This window comes from Pteronotus mesoamericanus, unplaced genomic scaffold (assembly GCF_021234165.1).
Source record: "Pteronotus mesoamericanus isolate MK-2021 breed Mesoamerican mustached bat unplaced genomic scaffold, CSHL_Meso_final contig_163, whole genome shotgun sequence".
Taxonomy (NCBI): domain Eukaryota; kingdom Metazoa; phylum Chordata; class Mammalia; order Chiroptera; family Mormoopidae; genus Pteronotus; species Pteronotus mesoamericanus.
In genome coordinates, this window is record NW_026555064.1 from 15,349,467 (window position 1) to 15,369,108 (window position 19,642).

General features: G+C 55.6%; 1 protein-coding gene across 4 annotated transcripts in view; it reads right to left on the reverse strand.

The window, feature by feature from the left end:
• Positions 1-19,642, reverse strand: part of JADE1 (jade family PHD finger 1) — a 53,530-nt gene that overhangs the window by 22,536 nt on the left and 11,352 nt on the right. For all 4 annotated transcript variants that reach the window (XM_054563254.1, XM_054563237.1, XM_054563245.1 and 1 more), the window contains exons 2-5: positions 14,105-14,182; positions 5,252-5,337; positions 2,396-2,553; positions 378-565 (exon numbers count right to left, since the gene is read on the reverse strand). In XM_054563254.1, the coding sequence (XP_054419229.1) occupies positions 378-565; positions 2,396-2,553; positions 5,252-5,337; positions 14,105-14,156 (484 nt within the window). In that variant the 5' untranslated portion in view covers positions 14,157-14,182. The remainder of the gene's footprint in view (positions 1-377; positions 566-2,395; positions 2,554-5,251; positions 5,338-14,104; positions 14,183-19,642) is intronic.

A 19,642-nucleotide genomic window follows, 5' to 3' on the forward strand; every position in this document is an offset into this window, starting at 1 on the left:
CCCGAGGAGACCTCAGCAGTCTGGCTCGTCACACTTCAGGTGACCCTCAGCGCCCTTAGTGCACAGAGGTGACACCCGGGCACCCCAGTCTCTCAGGAGACGTGGCGAGTGAGGTACAGAAGCTCCGACCTCCGTACAGAGGGGTCGCTCACAGGAGAGATGGCAACAGGCGGAACATCGACTGGGAGGGGCTCCACAGAAGGACAGAGACCCGCAGGGACAGGAGGACACGGCTTTGGAGCAGGACCACTCCGAGGTTCTGAGGTGGGCAAGCTATGATGGCGGCGGCGTCCCTGGGCGCTTCTGCTGCTCGCCTGCGCACCCGCACAGACCTCCACGCACCGCAAGCCAGACGGCCGCGGGCCCCGGGCGCTCACCCATCTCCTTGAACTCCTCGTTGGTCAGCTCCAGCCAGGCGGCATCCATGTCATTGAGGTCGTAGCGGCAGACGCTGTCGGCCAGCGCGCGGACGTCCACGCAGCCCAGCTCAGGGGGCTCGGAGCCCGAGGAGACGATGTATTTCTTGGGCCTGATGAACATGAGTGATTTCTCTTCCGACACAACCCTAGTTAATGAGAAACGAGGCAGCCTAGTTATGCCCTCTGCCACGTGAAAGGCCGTCGGTCCAAAGGCCCCGCGGGAGTCCCCACCTCCACCCAAAACCCAGGTCATCCCCTGGGTAAGGGTAACAGGCTTAAAACCCGAATGTCACTGCTAACAAAACTAAGTAGGAGGAGTCCTTAAAGCACCCAAAATGGAAAGAGATGCAAGTGAAAACACCACAGGTCTTCACAACCCAGCTTCTTCCCCCAGCCTGGCCACCACCCATGACGGCCGCTGCCATGCCAGCCGCAGTGTCCAGCGTCACCCACTTTCCGCCAACTAGGCCCGCCCACTGGGTTCTCAACAAAACCAAGGGGCAGGCGCAGGCACAGCAGATGCTGGGGAACCAGGGGAGAGACCCGTCACCTGCATGATTCAACTCGGCCGTCTAAGAGCCAGAGCCTGAGTCGAGTGGGGGCTCTACCAGCACACACTCAGGGACAGGGACACAGGTCCCTGCTGCTGCCTACCCGGCCCCCCCTGCCCCACCTAACACCTGGAGAGGGGCTGTCGCTACGCCCGGCTCTAGGGCGCCAGCACGCAGGACAGTGGGGTCCCCCGGCCCGGAGCCAGGGCCCACTCGCCCACGTGGCCATCTGCTCCTGTCGGTGGTCAGCGTGAACACAGACGACAAGCTGTGCGAAGACGTGTGTGTGTGTGTGTGTGTGTGTGTGTGTGTGTGTGTGTGTGTGTCCGGTATCACTCTTATTGTTACTAGAGTGATTTTTTTTCTACAGGACACCAAGATGGATAAACTCAACAATTACTGCCCCTGCTCAACCAAGAGCCGGACTTCAGCTCAAAACTTCTATAGACTATGTTAATACTGACTGCTTTTGGGCTGGGCTCCCAAGTGAAATGAACAGATCGGAGAAAGATTCCTGGCTTGGGGTTGCCGAGTGGGTGCCGCGTCCCAGGCGCACACCCTGAGGCAAGCGCATGCCCTGAGCCCCATGACAAACCCCTCCACAGGCCAGGGGTCCAGCCTCCAGAGGCCATCCAGTCGGTCACTGAAACCTACAAATCTATGTGGATATTGTTGCAGAGATCCCAAAGGGCAATAATCAAATTCAATCTGCTCAAGTGCCTGGAGAGACACAGCGGGGGAGGGCCCAGAGGTCAGTGCCGTCCACACGTGGCGCTGGAGCGGGGAAGGCTGACCGCACAGCAGGCGGCCGACAGGGCCACAGCAGGGGCGCGATGCAGGGCGCTGCACTGGACAGAGACAAGGGCAGAATGGCTGCTGCCCACGCGGAGCTGAGTCGCTGAGGGCCTGACCCCCGTGGGAAAAGCGGTTTGTGGGTAGATCCAGGCCAAGTCCCACAGGAAGTGGGCCAAGTCCACCCCCTCAACTAACCTGGCCCCCGCACACCTGTCCTCCTTCAATGGGAGTGACCACTGCAGGACAAAGGAAGCCACCCTGGCCGGTGCCCCCAGGGCCAGACCCTCCCCCAGCAGAGCTGCTGCGCAATGTGACCAGAACTGCGGACAGAGGTGCAAGTGTAGGGGAGGGGTGCGTCCAAACCCCACCCCAGCCAGTCACCCCCCAGGAGTCTTGGGATTTGGCCCCTCCTCAGAGAGCAGCACCTTCCCAAGACGGCCGTGACGTCAGCAGCGGGGGCCCTCAGCCCTCCAAGCCACTATCCTCTGGACCCAGAATGTGTTCCTCCTGCCGCTCTGTATCCACTGGGAACCCAGGTGGACAAGCCAAGGGAGCGCTGCTCTCCTCGGGCCCCTGGCCGTCAGACCGGAGGCCTGGCGGCGGGAGCTGGCTCTCCCTGGAGCTGCCTACCTGGCCACCGGCTGAGGGATGGTCCCAGGGCTCACCGGCACCTGGACCCCCTTCTCCCACTCCTGTCTCCAGGGATCTGCCAGCACGTAGTACTCGTCCGGGTTCAGCTGGTAGGAGTCGTGCAACTTCATAGCGGTGATCAGGTCTGTCCTAAACACCTGGAAGGGACAGACAGGGTCACTGCCACTGGGTATTTGCTTTCTCATTCGGAGCGCGGGCAGCTGCAGGGTCACCATGGAGCGGCCGGGTAACAAGGTCACTGGATCAACAGAGGCCAGCCTGGCCCGCGGCAGCAAACCCTGAGCCGGCCACACCCAGGCCTCTGAGGCTCACACACGCCCTCCACACAGCGGCCGTGATGGCAAAGTGGCTTCCCTGAACTCTCAAGCCACCAAGGCCCACGGAAACCTGGGTGTGAAGGTCCCCAGGGGCAGGTGTTTCACTCAAAAGCGCGCTTTTGGCAGACATCTGAGACACCAAGCTCCACGAACCACGCAGCAACGTCAAGCCCACACCCGGCACCACCAGGGCCTCCTCGTCTGCCCACAGGCGGCCGCCCCCTAGGCCCCGGGCCCCGCGCCCCGCAGGCGGCGAGGCATCTGGGAGGCCATGCCAGGCAATCGCAGGCCAGGACAGACGTAGGGACACGCCGATGGAACCCGGTCCGGAAGCAGGCCTTCCACACCCAAGTGCGTGCGCCCCTTTCCCGCGCCATCTGTATGAGCGAGGCGGCATTCGTGCAGGAGAGGGAGGGAGAGAAAAAGCAGCAAGGTCTGCCCCTCTCACCCTGCAAAAATGGACCCTCAGGACTCAGGAGCACTCTCTGCCCAGACGGCCCCTCAGTCCTGTGTCACAGGCCCCGAGGGGACACAGCACAGGCCTCCCCGCACGCCTGCTCCCCGACGGGGCGGGAGCCGGCTCGTTCCCCAGCCCACGCCCGTCTCGGGGCGGCAGAAGGAGGCTCTGACCCCGGCGCCAGCACCAGCCGAGAGCAGTACTTGGCAGCGAGCGAGCCTGCATCTGTAACCCCCTGTTTACACAAGTCATGATGCTGAACTCACTCTTCTGAAGAGGGACAGGGAGTCCTTTCTTGCGCTGCTGAGCACAGTTCACATTGTGTGCCTGCTAAGAGGTCTGTATTTGTTTTTCCTGGTCGCTTTTCAGGCTGGTGATCACTTTAATAAACTTCACCGTAGTGAGTTGGGAGCAGCGTCTGGGCCTGCCGCCTGCCGCCTGCCCTCCCCCAGCACGCTGCCCCTCGCTCCCCCGGGTCCTGGAACACTGAGAGCCGGCGCGCACCCGCCCTCAAAGCGCTTGCGAGTAAGGTCGGGGTCCTTGCAGCACTGAGTCCCCAAGCAGGTACCCAGCCAGGCCGTGCCCTCCACCCCAAAGGAGGGGTCCTTCAGAACACAGGCACAGGTCCACGCTGTCAAGAATGGAATTTAAAAAAAAATAAAATAAACACAAATTCCAACTAGGTCTTTTAAGTGAAAAAATCATTTTCCAAAGAAGGAAATTCAAACCGAAGAGGGGAGGGGTGGGGAGGGGAGCGAAGAGAGGTAGCCCACTGCTCCCTCACTGAAGGCTTGGCCAGGGGCAGGCCAAGCACCAACACAGATGCCTAAAAATGGACGCGAACACCCAAGTTCCTCGCAGAGCTCAACGTTAGCCCTTTTGGTATAAAGGTGTCTGAACACAGAAATTCTAGGAAAAATCTGGAACAAAACATGGATCGGGAGAAGGCCACACTGCCCACGCTGCTCTCAGCCCCACCTCACTGCTGTGCCTGGTTCCAGGGGCCCCCTAGCCCCGTCTTCTGGCCCTGAAATCACAGGAGCACCATGTAAACGTCAGAAAGGCAGCAGGGGTCTCGAGGGCAGCACAGGGAACTAAGGGGAACGGGGGGCAGTTCCAACACAGCTGGACGGAGCCTGGGGCGAATGGAGGGGGCCGTCTCCTGGGAGGCTTCCCCAGTTCTAAAGGGCGCGCGCTATGTCCTCATGGAGGGACCCGTCTCCTACAGGCCAACTCTGCGCCAGCACCCCCGTTTCAGGGGGAGACAGCAGTGCCATGGGTGAGGCGGTCTGAGAGGTTGCCGCCAGGGGGGACCAAACCAGACTCTCCTTCCTACACCCTCCTGCTCACTGGAAAATCAGGATAAACTAAAACACTTGTCTTCAATGATTTAAATCCTCAGAGCCCTGCAAAGGTGTTCAGAGGAAACAGACCTCAGGTCTGGCAGGAACCCCTAATCACAAAGGCTAGCAGAGAAATGCACCTAAAAACAATCTCAAGTAGATTGACTGACAGAGGATAAACGACGGACAGGCAGGTGGGTAACAAAACGGGAGAAGGGGAAATAGAAGATGATAAACAAATTGCAAAAGAGGGGACAGGGCCTTAAGCATTATCCCCAAAGCAAAACTCCCGGAGTTACGCTGTTATTGCCAAGTAAGCCGCAAATTCACAGTGAAAAGTAACTTGAGGTTGGCAGCACGGGCAGCAGCCGGACCTCCGGTGTCCTGGCCAGAGGCAAAGTTGTTGGGAGCCAGCAAAGAGGCACCAGAAAAGGAAACAAAGAACGCAATCAATAATAACAGCTAACACTTCCTAAGCACTACTTTGCATGCTTTGCAGGTACCCCCGCTCTGTGTATTACGCCCCAACCCCCCCACAAGAGTGCTGGGGGGCACGCCTGAATTACCTCCATCTTACAGACTTGGAAACTAAGGCACAGAAAGGTTAAACGACCTGCCCGAGATCCACAGACAGACATCAGGTGCCCGTGTCGTCGCACACTCTCATGCACACGCGTGGCAGGCGTGCATGCAGCCACGCCAGCACTCGGGAAATTACCTCGGAGGGCTTCCGGTCTTCAGGTCTGGAGCAGGAGCTTCTCCTATGCTGGGTCCGAGAATTCTGAGACCAAGTGGTTGACAGGCCTAAAGACACAAACATCCGTGGGATGGTCAGCAGTGCGGAAATCACTGAGTGTTCGCAGGGGTTTTCAAACCAAACGCAGCAAGGCTCACCTGCACGCCCCCCGCCCATGAGACAAGCCGGGACGCTGGGCCCCAGCTGCTGCACGGATGCACAGACAGGCCCCTCCGCGCCCAGCGCCCAACCCAGGGCCGCCCCACACAGCACCCAGAAGGGCAGAGTCACACGGCCACAGCCTGCACATCTGAAATCAGGAGGGTCAAAGTCTCCCCGTGCCAAATACAAACTGAAAAACATTTCACTGAGTTTCTAGTAAACTTGCTTAGGGCTAAGATATTCTTGCTAAACCCTAACTAAGGCTAACCTCAAAACTTTAATACAAAGATTTTGACTCTACAAAGCATAAAACATGCAGGTCCCCTCGAACAGGAAAGCGCACACCTATGGCACAGACAGGCCCTGAGGCCAGCCACCCTCACCACGCATGGCCCACTCTGCTCCTCCCTGAGAGAACAGACGCCGGCCGGCCCCTCTCAGGGCCCTCCTCCCAGAGGCGCCCCGTCCCGGGGGCCCCTGACAGGCCAGGAGCCGGACGTCCCAGCGGCAGCCTCCCCCCAACCCGGCTCCTGGTGCTGATACTCATCCCTGGTGTCCCCACGCTGGGGCCCCGCGTCCCGTGTTTCTCCGCTCACCCGCACCTGGACCCTACCCGCTCGAGCAGGAGGTGCTCAGGCCCGCCGTCCACACTCGCCCTCCCCAGCTCCAGGGGCGGGGACACCGCGGGCTGCAAGGCCAACGCCACAGTTCTCAGAGCGTCAGCTCAGCACTCAACGTCTCATCCAAGCCCGTCCTCTTTCGTCCCCACTTGGGTGATCTCCGCCATTTCTACCTGAAATCCAGAATCTGCCGTCCTGCACTCCGCTCACTCGGGATACATCCCATCGATGGCCGAGCCCACTGATTCCAGACGCGACACCTCCGACCCCCAGGCCATCCCCACTCCCACCGCCGCTGTCATGTGCTGTTCAGGCCCTGGCAGCGGCTTCCTGTCTGCGGTACCAGGAACCTGAAGCAGCCCTCACAGCCACCTGCAGTACAGCATGCCCCTCTCCCCCACTCGCCTCCTGACCGCTTCCCAGAAATTAACAACCCTCCAAAGCCCAAACCTGAGGGAACTGCCATTCCACCAGTAAAATCACCTGTCGCTCTAACGGGAAGCTCTTATCTCTACAGTTCCAGAGACAAGGGACACAGAATCAAAGCGCCCATAAGGCCCTGGGGAGGCTAAGAAATAGAATCTGCTTGTAAGCCTATCATCAGATTTGTGATGACGGAGACCAAAGGGATCGGATCGCCCAGCTTCCCTCTGGCATGGCCCGCGATCACCAGTCCTGGAGCCTGTCCGCGGTCAACCGACGCGCAGCCATAGGGCCGCAGAGTTAGATTTCCTGCAGGTGGCCTGTGTACTCTCGTGCTCAGTAAAGCATTTAAAAAATGCTTCTTTAAAAATTGTCTCTTTAGACTCCAACTGAGCAAGAATGTTTCACTCCTACACTCAAAGAATATTCTAGGCACACTGGGGTGAACCCAACCCAGAAGTGCTCAACCTGGTCATCACTGGGAAGAGGAGAGGAGCCGAGCTGGGAGCCTGGGAGGAAGGGACGAGGTAGCTCAGGACTTCAGACAGGACGCCCACCCAGGCCGCCTGCAGCCTCGGTCCTGCAGGCCCCGGCCGGCCAGCCCAGGCTGACAGCAGCCAGGGAGGAAGCTGGCAAGTCCGGATGCTGCCCAGGGGTCCGCAGAGGGACAGAAGGTCAGGACGGAGGGGCACGGCCCTTTCCTGTGAGTTACTATGGGAAAGGCTATAAATGATAAGGAACAAAGCCAGAAATGTAACAGGAATCACTCCCCGTTGCTACACTTTACAATCAACCTAATGTGTGGTGGAGGGAGCGAGCCCTTCCAGCCGGACGCTGTCCGAGCTGAGGCAGAAACCATGTGCTTGCTCATCCTCGGTCTGCAGGCACTTCCGTGCCTTTCCTTGGAGCCTGTCAGCTTCCTGCAGGGTAGGTTCCCGTGTCCCCAGGAAGCTTGCAGCTTTGCTCTCATGGACCGCAACTTGAGCGGTGACAATCTCTTAGAAACCAGTCCTCGGGCTGCTTCTACATCCCGGAAAAATGGCGTCTCACCACATTTGCTTTTAAAAACAGAGATCCGAAGGCGCCACACATCTGGCATCTGAGAGCATTATTTATTACCCGAGAGAACCACTGGTCCACCCAGAAAGAGTCATTCCTCTTCCTTTTAATTGCCATATGCGTAAGCAAGGAGAAAAGTAAAAATTAGTCCTATTAAACCCATTTTGCAGAAAGGGAGGCTGGGGAGAAAGTTCAGTTTAACATGTCAGTGACGTGAGAAATGTTCTTAGCTTCATGGGACTCAGCCAAAAGCCAGAAACCACCCGGACGTGCGCCCACAGGTGGAACAGACAAGCTCTGTGGAACACTTCTGCCTGTGGGCCACTAGCCCATGGACAAGCTTGTGGCCCAGGCCCTGCGGACAGTGCTGAAGAGCTGTGTGAAGTGAAGGAGGCCAGACAGACGGTACGCAATGTATTATTCCACTCACAGAAAACCCTGAGAAGTATAAAAGTGGATCCACTGTTGAGGAAAGAATTGCCTTGAGTTTTATGACTGTATGCCTGTAAACATGTCAGAACGTATCAAAGTATACACTTTTAAGGTGTGCAGAAGGTAAGTGATGATTTTCTATCATCCACCAACAACAAAGAGAAAGAAAACGCTCCGTTTCACTTCCCACAGGTGGTCCGCATGAAGCCTGGATTCTGCGGCCCATCCAGGTGAGAACACGGGATGCGACCAGCAGACCCTTCCATACCCAGCAGCAGGTCTCTGTTGCTGGTGATCTCTCCTTCCTGATCTACTTGCTCATATCAAAAAACCGGGTCAAGTGCCAGGAGCATAAGACATAGACGACTATTGACAACATACAGTGTAACTAACTCAGTGTTGTGCACACAGCAGATTCTAAATAAAATTTTTTAAAAGTGGACAAACATACAGTGTCATTGTCCAGGATAGTCATGCTCAAGAAAGACCATCCCTGTAACTCCAGGGCTGGAGGTGGCAGGTATGAGGACCACACTCTTGCTTTGCCTGTTAGAAGGTAGGATTTTTGAGCTCAAGGAACACAGCAATGATACATGTAAAGACAGACTGGGGGTCCACAGCTTCTGATCAGAGCACACCCACGTCCACACATGCACAGCGGCCACAGCAAGAGGCTCGGCCAGTGGCCTGACATCCCCGCCCGAGGCCTCTGCCCGAGGCCACACGCTTTCTGGACGCTTCTCCGAAGCCCCCAGAACGAGACCCGAACAAAAATAATTTGCATCCCTTTTTAGTTGGAAAAAACCTGTTATGTTGGGTGGGGAAAAAATAATCAAACCAGAAATGGGAGTATATTAAAACCCTGAAAGAACTGGGAGACAGAGATTTATGAACAGAAAAGCACCTGCCACTTGCTAGTTCTGAGAAACCACGTGCTAACATCAGACTGGGTGGAGGCTGTGTTTTGTTTTTGTCTTCAGAGCGCTAACATTTAATAGCAGACTAAATTAAGAATGTGACAAGTAAAATTTTGTTTTATTTTCTTTTTGTTTCCAGAAGAACTGGGAATTCTAATTTGGTAATGATGTTTATAATTATTGTATTGATCACACACAAGGTATTAGTATGTAAAGTTAAGTCCACTCCAGTGACAAATTTAAGCAACTTTAAAAATTCTTAGGCTCTTTGAGGAACAACAATTCCTTATTATATATTGGAAAGAATGAATGAAAAAGAGTGTCTTCTGCTTGAATATCGCCACCTCCCACTGAAAAGATACACGGCTCACAGAGGAAGACGAGCCCTCGGCAGCAAAGCAGAGCTGTGGAAACGCCCATGGGGAAGTCGCAAGGCAGGTGTCAGGACTGGCTCCTTGCTTTAAGGGCAGGAGAGAAGGCCCGGCCACTCCCCCGGCTCCTGCATCCCAGCGCAGCTCAGCGGCGCGGTCCAACTCACCTCCAGCTTCCAAGGGGCAGAAGCACGACACACACATTCACAGAACTGGCCCGAGGGCACTCCCACAAACTAACACCCACCGGGACCGACCGGCACGCGCTCCCCAGCCACCCAGCGCTCCTCTGGGGCCAGGGCAAGGGCACCGGGGCTAGTCCCTGCACCAGGTCCTCTGGTGCACCAGTGGCTCCTTGAGCCCAAGACGACACCTTGCCCATCAATGTCAAAGTCAAGCCACAAGCTGGGTTTGAAAAAGGGCAAAGCCAGCCATGCGCCTCAGGACACACAGGTACAGAATACACTCTGAAGTACTCACACCTTGAAGTTTGCACATTTCAAGAACCCATGGGTGCGTCACCAAATGCAACTCATGTGGAAAGGGAGCAAATTAAAGGCAGTCAAACGGAAAAAGAACTGAGGCAGAGGCAGAGGTGACTTTTATGCAAAAAGAGAACCACTGAAGACGTGCATGGAGGTAACCAAGCACAGCCAGCCAAACATAAGAAACTAAACACAAGTTATCCAAAAGTGCAAGAGGAACCATTAAATGCAATTAGACATACAGCGGGGGCCAAAGCAGCACATAGGTTCCATCCACTAAAAGATGGTCTCTTCACGGTCTGTCCCCACGTAGCTTCGTGTTTGCCAGCCACTAACTGGCACCAGCCAGTGCAGGACTGGAAAGTCTGACCCGGACTCGGCGCGCGTTTCTGTCCGGTCATTACAGCGGGAGGTGGAGCTGAGCTCCGCTGCAGCTCTGGGTGAGACGGGAGTGTGTCAGGGCCCGCCCGGGGCTGGACATGGCAGCCAGCGAGGCCGTAGCAAGTTCCAGACCCCCAGCCACACCCGGCTTCCCACAGGGGGATCCACACAGCCCTGAGACAGAGAACATTCGGCAAGAAACGGAAACCTTGCTTTGCAACTTCAGGAGAAGCTCTGAGGTATCGGCAGGCTTCCCTGTGGGTCTCGGAGAGGCACATTTTACAGCGACCAAGAAACCAAAACACCACTTACGTTTGGCTCCCTTCTCCTAGCCAAAGTTTAAAAAACCTGCCAAATGAACAGTATTCATTACATACTATTATTTAATTCTTGTCTTTCTTTTATAGAAAAAAAATGTAAGGATGCTGATCAGAGCTGTTAATTGGCCTGAGTTAACGAATAATATGTAATTCCTGCCAAAAGCAAGAACACTTGATGTCTTAATTAGCCTCTGCAGCTTTATTAAAGATAAAATAAAATCTCCTTTAGGTTTTGGAAATACTGAAAATAGCTGGTGGACCCTCTCCGCACGTTTGCAGAAACCCCCCAGGACCGAGGGCCCTGGGCAGGAAACACGGGCCTGCTCCCAGGCCGCCCCGGGAACGAGGCAGGACGCCGGAGGCCGGCGGGGCCCGTCCCAGGAGCCCAGCGATCACCGCGGCAGCGCGCCGCGCCCCACGCTGCACCGACAAGTGCGGGGCCGCCCCCCGGGCTCCGCGAGAAAGGCTTCGGCAGCCGCGCGGCGGCCGGGTGAGGGCTGGCGGCCCTGGGGCTGGCGCGGGCGCAGAGGTGCCGTCCGCCCCCCACTGTCAGCACCACGCTGGGGCCCCTGGACCCGGCCAGAACGTGAGGCCGCCCGCCGCCCCCTCCCGCACTTGGACATGGCTCCGCACTGGGCTGGGAGCTGCTGCCCAATTTTTGTCAGGGCTGCAGGCTGGGGAACGGCCGCCGCAGACCCAGCCCTTCAGGCCAGCAGGGCTTTCCGAGTGCCCGGGCAGACTGAGGGCAGGGTCGCTTCTGGGGACCTGGCTGAGGGGGCCAAAGGCTTCCGGCCAGACTGCCGGGACCCCGCCAAAGGAGGCCCACGGCGCAAACCCCCAGAGAAGGCGGGAGGGGGCGTGTCCCACGGCAGGACGGGGGTGGGGGGCCGGGCACTGCAAGGTGCTCATCATGGTCACCGTCCACCGTCACTGCCCAGCACAGGCCCGGACAGACGGCGCGGCTGGGAAGCATCAACACGTGCTTCCCAGCGAACCCACCGCAGGACCCAGGGCGGCCGCCTCCCGTCCGCGGCTCGGCTGGGCTGGGCTCGGGGAACCAGCTCTGTATTTAACCCCCCAGGACCCTCTAAATACTGACCTGAATCCTCACCCCGACATGGACACGGACAGGAGCGTGTCAGGAGGAGGAAGAAAATGGCCTATCACCAAAAGGCGACTTTTGGTGGGCACACTGTTAGCGGGGACTTCGGGTGCTTCTTCCTCCTTTTTTAACCAGAGTTTGGGGGTTTAGGTGCAGCATTTGGTCTACTATGGCTGTTATGGGCTAAATTGTGTCCCCCCAAAATCCTATGTTGAAACCAGACAGACCCCCAGTGCCTCAGAATGTGACATATTTGGAGAGAGGCCTTTAAAAGGTGATTAAGTTAAATGAGGTCCAATGGGGACTTGGATCCAAGGTCACAGGTGTCCTCATAAGAAGAGAATATTGGGGCCCACAGACACAGGGTGCACGTGCCCAGAAGGGCATGTGAGGACACGGCAAGCAGGCAGCCATGTGCAAGTCGAGAAGAAAGGCCTTCAACAGAAAGCAAGCCTGTGAACACCCTACCTTGGCCCTCCAGCCTCTGGAAGTGCGAGAATGGAAGTGCTTGTCGGTTGAGCCCCCGTGTGTGGCACCTGTCGCGGCAGCTGAGCTGGCAGCCCCCAGGCCATGAGGGCCTCTGGGTGCGGAGCAGGACCAGACGGGTCCCAGCCCAGAACCACACTGTCTAATGTGGTTGCCACCAGCCACACGTGGCTTTTTAAATTTAAACTTTAATTACTTAACATTAAATAAAAATTTAAAAATTCAGTTCCTCGGTTACACTGGATGAGAACATTTCCATTCTACTGGGCAGCTCGAGCCCAGCCAGGGGGAGGCTCCAAGTCTGGGAGGACACTCGGGGGAGCCACGGCTGGCCTGGCTGGCCTGGCTCTCCCCGGAGAGGGCACGGGCCCACTGCCACCCTCAGGGGCTCCCGGCGTTTCACTGGGCACTGTCGGCACACGGAAGGGGTGCTGCTGCGTAACTCTGAGCCCAGAAGCAAGGCCGCTCCTAACTGCTGCAGAATGGGACTGTGTAACTGCTGCAGCAAGCATTTTCTGAGCATTTGTAAGTCCTGAGGACACTCTGAGGTAGCACAAGGGGCAGGAAAAAATGATTTTGCCTCAAGCAGTGAAAAGCCTAAGCAACTATGAGTGAACGGGCAGTGAGGGCCGAGAAGTGAGGGGCACTCAGCAACTCAGAAGGCACGCAGAAGGCGTGGACAAGCGGTTTCCACGCCTGCGCTTGGGCACAGACCCTCAACAGCTCTCCCCGAAATCAAGGGAGAGCCCTCTCTCTGGAGCCCCTACTCTGTGAATCTCTTTCCCTCCCCCATTCCCTCTTCCCCGTTCCAGGCAGCAGCAACCCGCTGCCTGCCCCGGGAGTCCCAGTCCCTGGCCTGCTTGCGATCCGGTCTGGTTTGTGTCCCCTGCCTTCCCCGTACCCCCAAACACCGGTGCCCCCTCCACAGCCTCCCATTCTGCTTTCTGCTGCTCCTTCCCTGGACTGAAGCTCCAACCGCAACACCGTGTGGGAGCTGCCTTCACGTTTCTGGACCCCTCCCACCCACATTCCCTGTGGCTGTCAGTGCGCCACCCACAGCAGCAAAGCCTTGCGTTCTAATTTGCAGCTCTTAATCTGCTCAAAACTTGGGAACGAGAAAACTAAAACAACCCCGTTTGCCTAAAAGCTACTTGATCCTTCAGGACCTGCCCAACTCTCATCTCCGCCCGAGGCTCCCGGGCTCCGCGCCTGGGACTGTGCCCACACCCACCCGTTTGCACGGGGCATCAAAGACCTCTCTCGCTGCCCTGAGACTCGCTGCCAGGGCTGGAGTCTCCACCTACAGAGTCTCCGCTACCACGGAGTTCCTCGAAAGCAGGCCCGATCGATGTCTTTGCCACCACACAGCAAAGCAAGCCTTCTCTCCAGGTTTCCCGAGTTCTGTCTGCCGCGAAAGCACCAGCTACCTGGTGCTCAGGCACTGTGCTAGGCACAAAATTTCCTTGGTATCTGACGGGGGTGGGGGGAGGGCGGTCCCCGAGGAGCCTGCTGTCTTCTCAACACACAGACGCTGTGTGACATTTATTTTGACTGCCTGGCAGCCGACTCACTTCTGCTTCTCAGCCATGCTGTGAAAGCACGAGGACGCCGCAGAGCTGCGATGCACGCAGCCGTTGCGACAGCCCTAGCAGCGGTGGACCGGCAACCGGGGCTCGGTGCTTCCACACCACACCAGGCAGCCCTCCACCTCCCTCTGGACCAGCCGCTCTGGTTAATAATTAACTGGCTTCGATTAAGCTCCCTTCTCAGAAAGAGCAACTGTGAAATGCCATAAGTGATATTTAGGAAAAACAGGCCCACCGTGGTGCTCGGAACTGATCGTTCATCTCCAGGTGACGCGCAAGGAGCCAAGGAAGGCCCGCGTGCGGTCAGGCTCGCCCACAGAGCTTGGGAGGCAGACCTGCAGTGTCACACTCAGACGTGTTCCTTCAGGCCCGGGCGTCAGCGACCTGCCTGATGGGCAGTGGGCCTTGGCTATTTAAAGCGCTACATTAAAAAACCTCGCTTCTACGCTGACCCAAACCCTGGTCAGCTCCAAGAACAGAGCAGGACTTACTGCCATTGTCGTCAGAATCCTCGCTGCTGCTGGGAAGGCGACCTCGTTTCATGATCTCCCCGGAAAACAGCAGGCAGCCTGCAAGGCAATGAGACAGCACTTAACCCACGACGATAAGACACAACCATCAAGTGGAGCTTCGGGTGGCAGCCCAGGATTTACAGCACACAAAAGCAAACGACCAGCCTTAAGGAGCACTGAATGGTAAACAGTGAAAAGCCCAAAGATACATAATTAGGTGCAATCATTAACAGAACAGGTTCAAACACGGGGGGGAGGGACAGAGAATCCGTAGGTCTCCCAGGGATGCCAGGTGCCTCTCTCATTCCTGTGCCATTAGCAGGAAAAACCACGGCGACTGAGGACACGGGACACAGCCCTTCCTCCACAGACAGGCTCCTATTTTATGAGGGGGGAACGGTGCCCGAGTGTGTGAGTATTTACACTGCACGGTGCATAATTATGCTTCTCAGGCAAATTTTACTGGACAGTCCTAAGAGCCGAATAACCTAGATTCTAGGACCCAGACCGGTGGGCTGGCAGGACTGCGCAGGCCTCCCGCAGCCCCCGTCAGCCCCCAGCCGGCGCGGCCGGCGCAGGGAGGGGCCGGGCTGCACAGGGTTCTGACACACGCCCCTCCCCTGGCCTCGGCAGGAAACGGCTGCCAGAAAAAAAAGGTCACTCCGGGGGCCGGGCACTCCTCATCTAAACGCGCGCTCCTAATCTAAATGCACGTTCCCTGCGCTTCGCCCCAGCTCCTCCCAGGAGCCCGACCTTGCAGCGCGGCAGGAAATGGGCGGCCCAGACGCCGGCGCACCTTGCCAGCTCCCGCGAGGCGGCTGGTGGTGACAGGCCTCCAGCGGCCCAGCACGAGGAAGGCTGCACTTAGGCAGCGGGCGGAGGATGGGGACTGAATGGCCGGGCTGTGAACTTAGAAAGTTAGACTCAGGGGAATCTTCGCACAGGGCAGCTCTCCAGACAAATCCAAGGAAGCTTTTCCAAGCTTCGGCTATCGATCACCTTGACCTATCTTCAGGGCCCTGATCTTACTGCGGATCAATGATTTGAAGGAAGGGAGGAGGGCTTTTCCCGGTCAAAAGGACCCACCCAGCCCCTCAGAAGAAGGCACCCAGCCCCTCAGAAGAAGGCACCCAACCCCCATCACCGGGAATCACAGCATCAGAACGTGGTGTGTACAGGAGTGCGGCCCTGGACAGTGTGGAAAGCCACCGTGCTCGAGCAAGACACAAGGTAAAAAGCCAAAGCTCCACTCTGAACGGCCTTGTAAAGCCCCAGCGGGCATGGCTCCGTTGGTCAGGCATCGTCCCTCAAACCTCAAGGTCACCGGTTCCACTCCCATCGGGGCACATGCTTGGGCTGAGGGTTTGGTCCCTGACAGAACGCATAGGAGAGGCAACAATAGGTGGTCTCTCTCACATCGATGTTTCTCTCCCTCCCTTTCTCCCTCCCTTCCCCTCTCTCTAAAATGGAAATAAAAATAATAAAATTGAGACAAACAGACCTGTAAAACAAGCAGAAAAACTCATCACACAACACAATCTGTTCCCACCTGCAAACAGACCTATGTGACTCACTGACACCCAGTCCCTAATCTCTGATTCCTATCTCTTCTGTTTTCTTCAGGAGACACCATGTCGACTGTTTGCCAATCGCCTCTTCAGAACAACATTAAAAGACCTTACAGAGTCAGAACATGAGTTCTAACCTGGGCCAGGAGCTGTGTAAAGGCTGGGGTTTCACCCTGTGGGGCAGGTCTCAGTCCTAAATCAGCCCCCCCGCCCCCTACCCCCACCCCCGTGCACCCAGAAAGTCAGGCTCACGGGAATCTTCGCACAGGGCAGCTCTCCAAATAAATCCAAAAAAGCTTTTACAAGCTTCAGTTATTGATCACCTTGATGTATCTTCAGGGCCCTGATCATACAGGGCGTGAGCCTAACATAAGTAACACCAGCTTCCTACACCTCGGCCTGGGGCAGGCTCCCCGCAGGCAAAGCCGTCTGCGGCCCACCCGCACCTGGGGCTCACTCCCACCAGCAGTGCTCTTCCTGGCCAGGTCACCCCTCGCCCTGTGCACCCACTGCCACAGTGATTGTCCTCCAACCTCCCCAGGGAGGCTGCCCTGCTCCCTCCAGGACCCAACAGGAGGGAGTGCAAGGGGGAAACGGAGCAACAGGAGCACTCCTTCCAAGGGCTGCAGCTCCCAGGGCCTGCGCTACAGGTTTTTAAAAAACAAAAAAAACCCAAAAAAACCCCAAGTGCTACCAAAAGAGGAGTTCCTTAGAGTAAGGCTGCGATGCCACAGAACACAGCAAGAGGGCGTGCGAGCTGTGGGGAGGGGGCGAGAGGCTGAGAAAGCCCGTAACTTCCCTACTACAAACCAGAAAAAAGGCGCTGATTACACATCTTCATTGATTCACATGCCTTAAATTTACTCAAAGGAGGAGCCTGGAAACTGAGGAATCTTGCCTATGTCAAAATGCCTTCCTCCTAGCTCTCAAATACAACCCCCAAGAAAGGCATTTACTAAGGGTCACTCACCAAGTAAAAACTGCGAGCACTGACCAAAATGGAATGATACTCCTCCTTAACACAAACGCTCTCAAGCAAAACCGTGCACGTCAAGAAGAGCAAAACCAGTGTTTCCCTCCTAATGAACTCCATTGCCATCCACCCCGGATGGTCTGGAGTGGCAGCATGCGGACCCCGCACCGCACTTCCCCAGGGAATCCCGCACGGTGCCGGGGGTGAGCGCCCAGCACGGCCTCCCCCACTGTGGCTCTGATGTAGTCATACCCGGACCGCGGGCTGCTTTCTCCCACCCGGGCCGGGCCTACTGGCTGTATGGAGAAATCAAAGCGCACATTCCCGCCTTTAGGACGCACCACAGGGGTTGAGTGCTGCAAACATCTGTGCAGCAGAAGCCCGAGCGAGAAAGCAGAGGGCTCTCCACACCACAGCTGGCGGACTCGCGGGCCACAGCCGCTCCCCCGGCGGGCAGGAGTATACGTGATAATCAATTAAAAGGCTACTCCCTGCACTCCGGGGGCAGCAGCAGGAAGATGGACCCCACAGACACACACGCGAACACCTCGTCCACGAAGCGATGCTAGAGGAAAATGACTCTCCCTGACCCGTAGGGCTTCTGGCCTGGCTGAGGACACAGGCAAGTCCACCGGAACTCAGGATGGCTCGTGCCTGACAGCGGTCCACTGGAGGCGCTGCGGGGAGGCTTCCAAGCAGGTCTGGAAGAACAAAGGTGGGAGCCGGAAGAGGGAGCACAGCATTTTGGGCAAAGCACTGGAATAGTTAACGACCTGTGTAACCTAGCTGATGACTCTGAGCAGCCTCTTCGCACTCAGAACCTGACTATGTGCTCCTTTCTTTACTAATACAATGCACACCCCTTCTTCCTTGTGTTCAACGGCCAAGGCTGTCCACGGATAATGCACGACCCCTTCAATCTCCCACTGCCCCCAAAGTTGGTCATCAACCACCTGTGCCTACACTGCTTCAAGCACCGCCCTTCCCTCCTCCGCACCTACAGTTTCTAAATATAAAATCATATCTTTAGAACAAACTAATAACAAATTAATCCCCTCTATAAGGTGACCTCATGGAGCTCTTCCCTAAGCCAATCTCTCTGTTACCCTATGCAAACGGGTCCAGCCAGGACACAAGTTTCCTGCCACCTGGTCCTTCAGCTCTGCCCAAGCATCTCTCCTAACAAAGACCCGCTTACCTGGGCTGGGCCAGTCCCCTGCCCTTAAGACACCTCCTGGTGCTGTCCTCAGCCCCTGTGAACGCAGCTCCTCTGCTCTGCTGTCCTCACCTGCCCACGGTGGACGGGGAGGAGCCCAGAGGGCGGGCGCCACTGGGAGACAGCCCCGCCTCCTCAGGAAGCAGGATCCTCCCCACGAGTCCTCATTCCTATTACATGCAGGTCACGGCCTCAGCGTCTTCTGAGACACAGTGGAAGGCCATGGGCCAGCCAGCACACTAACGCAGCTACGCCCCCGAGGGGCTGGGTGCCGGGGATGCGGTGAACAAGACACGGTGGTCCCTGGGGACACAGCAGGCACAGAAGTAGGCCAGTAACTTACTTCAGGGTGGCCGCTGTGATAAAGGTCACAGGATCACCATTCATGGATTACAGTGGGAGGTGGGACGTGCACAGGAAATTGATGGCAAGGTACCGGAAAACCTTGAGGATTAAGTTTCCTTGGCCTGAAATTAGGGGGAACCCAGCGCACACTAAGTTAGGAGAAGCCATTAGCTGAAGGAACCCATCCCCAGGTGGTTCAGGAGTCGGGAAGCGAACCAGTCCAGTGACCCGGGTGTGGTCCCAGAGAGGCATGAGTGGTATGTGATTCTAACTAAGAAAGAATGAGAAATGACCTCAGGGACAAGGAGAGGGCTTTCACAAGAGCAAGATGATTAAGAATTTGAGGATGTTTATCCAATGCTATTCCTGGGAAAGAAGGGCCCACGTGAGGAAAACACACTGTCCCGTTACTAGAATTACGCTCTGTGGAAGAACAGGGGCGATTTATCAGGCCATAAAATCTACAGCTGTAATAAAATTATACCCTAGTGATTTTAATTAGCTTATGGCTCATACACAGAAAGGCTGGTTTCTTCCACAAAATATCAATTTTATCCACTATATTTCCATTCTTATTTCTCAAGAAGTTCTAGGAAGAACTCAATTAAAGACCTCCACATGTCCTCTATGTCTCTCCTAATGCAGTGCTATGCATTACAATACCCTTTGGATGAATGGCTGAATTCTCCTACATCAACTGTATCCAACGCTCACTTGGCTTTACAGAATGTGAGGTTTTCACTTTAATATCTAATTGACCTTTAACTGGAGTAACTTCCATTACATTATTTTAAAATTTATCGCTGTCCTTCCATTCTTTGTGAAAGTTAATCGAATACCTAAATGTATTGGGTTAGCAAAAAAAAAATCCGATTAGTTTTTTCCATAAAATAAAAGACACATTTTTTTCATTTTCACCAATAACTTCATTGATTTGGATATTTTGAGTATGTTGGCTATCTCCTGCTATTGGCTTCTAGTGGGTAGAGGCCAGGGGTGCTGCTAAGCATCTTCCAATGCATAAGACAGCCAGCCCCACAGCAAGGAATTATTTGGCCAAAATGTCAATAATACAAGAAACTTCACAAACCACTGTTGACATGTTCGATCAGTCACAGCACCTTCTCCATATACTGCACAAATCTTTTTTGGCGTTTCAGTTGTTTTTACCTTTCTTGATGTAATAAAGCATAATACTCCAAAAGTGTTGTGTATTTTCTATCTTCAGTGTTAAAATGGCTGCACAAAAATTCACCAATTTTAGTTAAGTTTTTTAAAAAGTGCACACTGATATGACAGCTGTCACAATGTAATCTAACAAAATTGTTTCAAATGAAGTTAAGATAACAAAGCACTACTAAGAGCCATCATATGGAAAAAAACAAATGAACTTTTTGGCCAACCTAATAGTATAT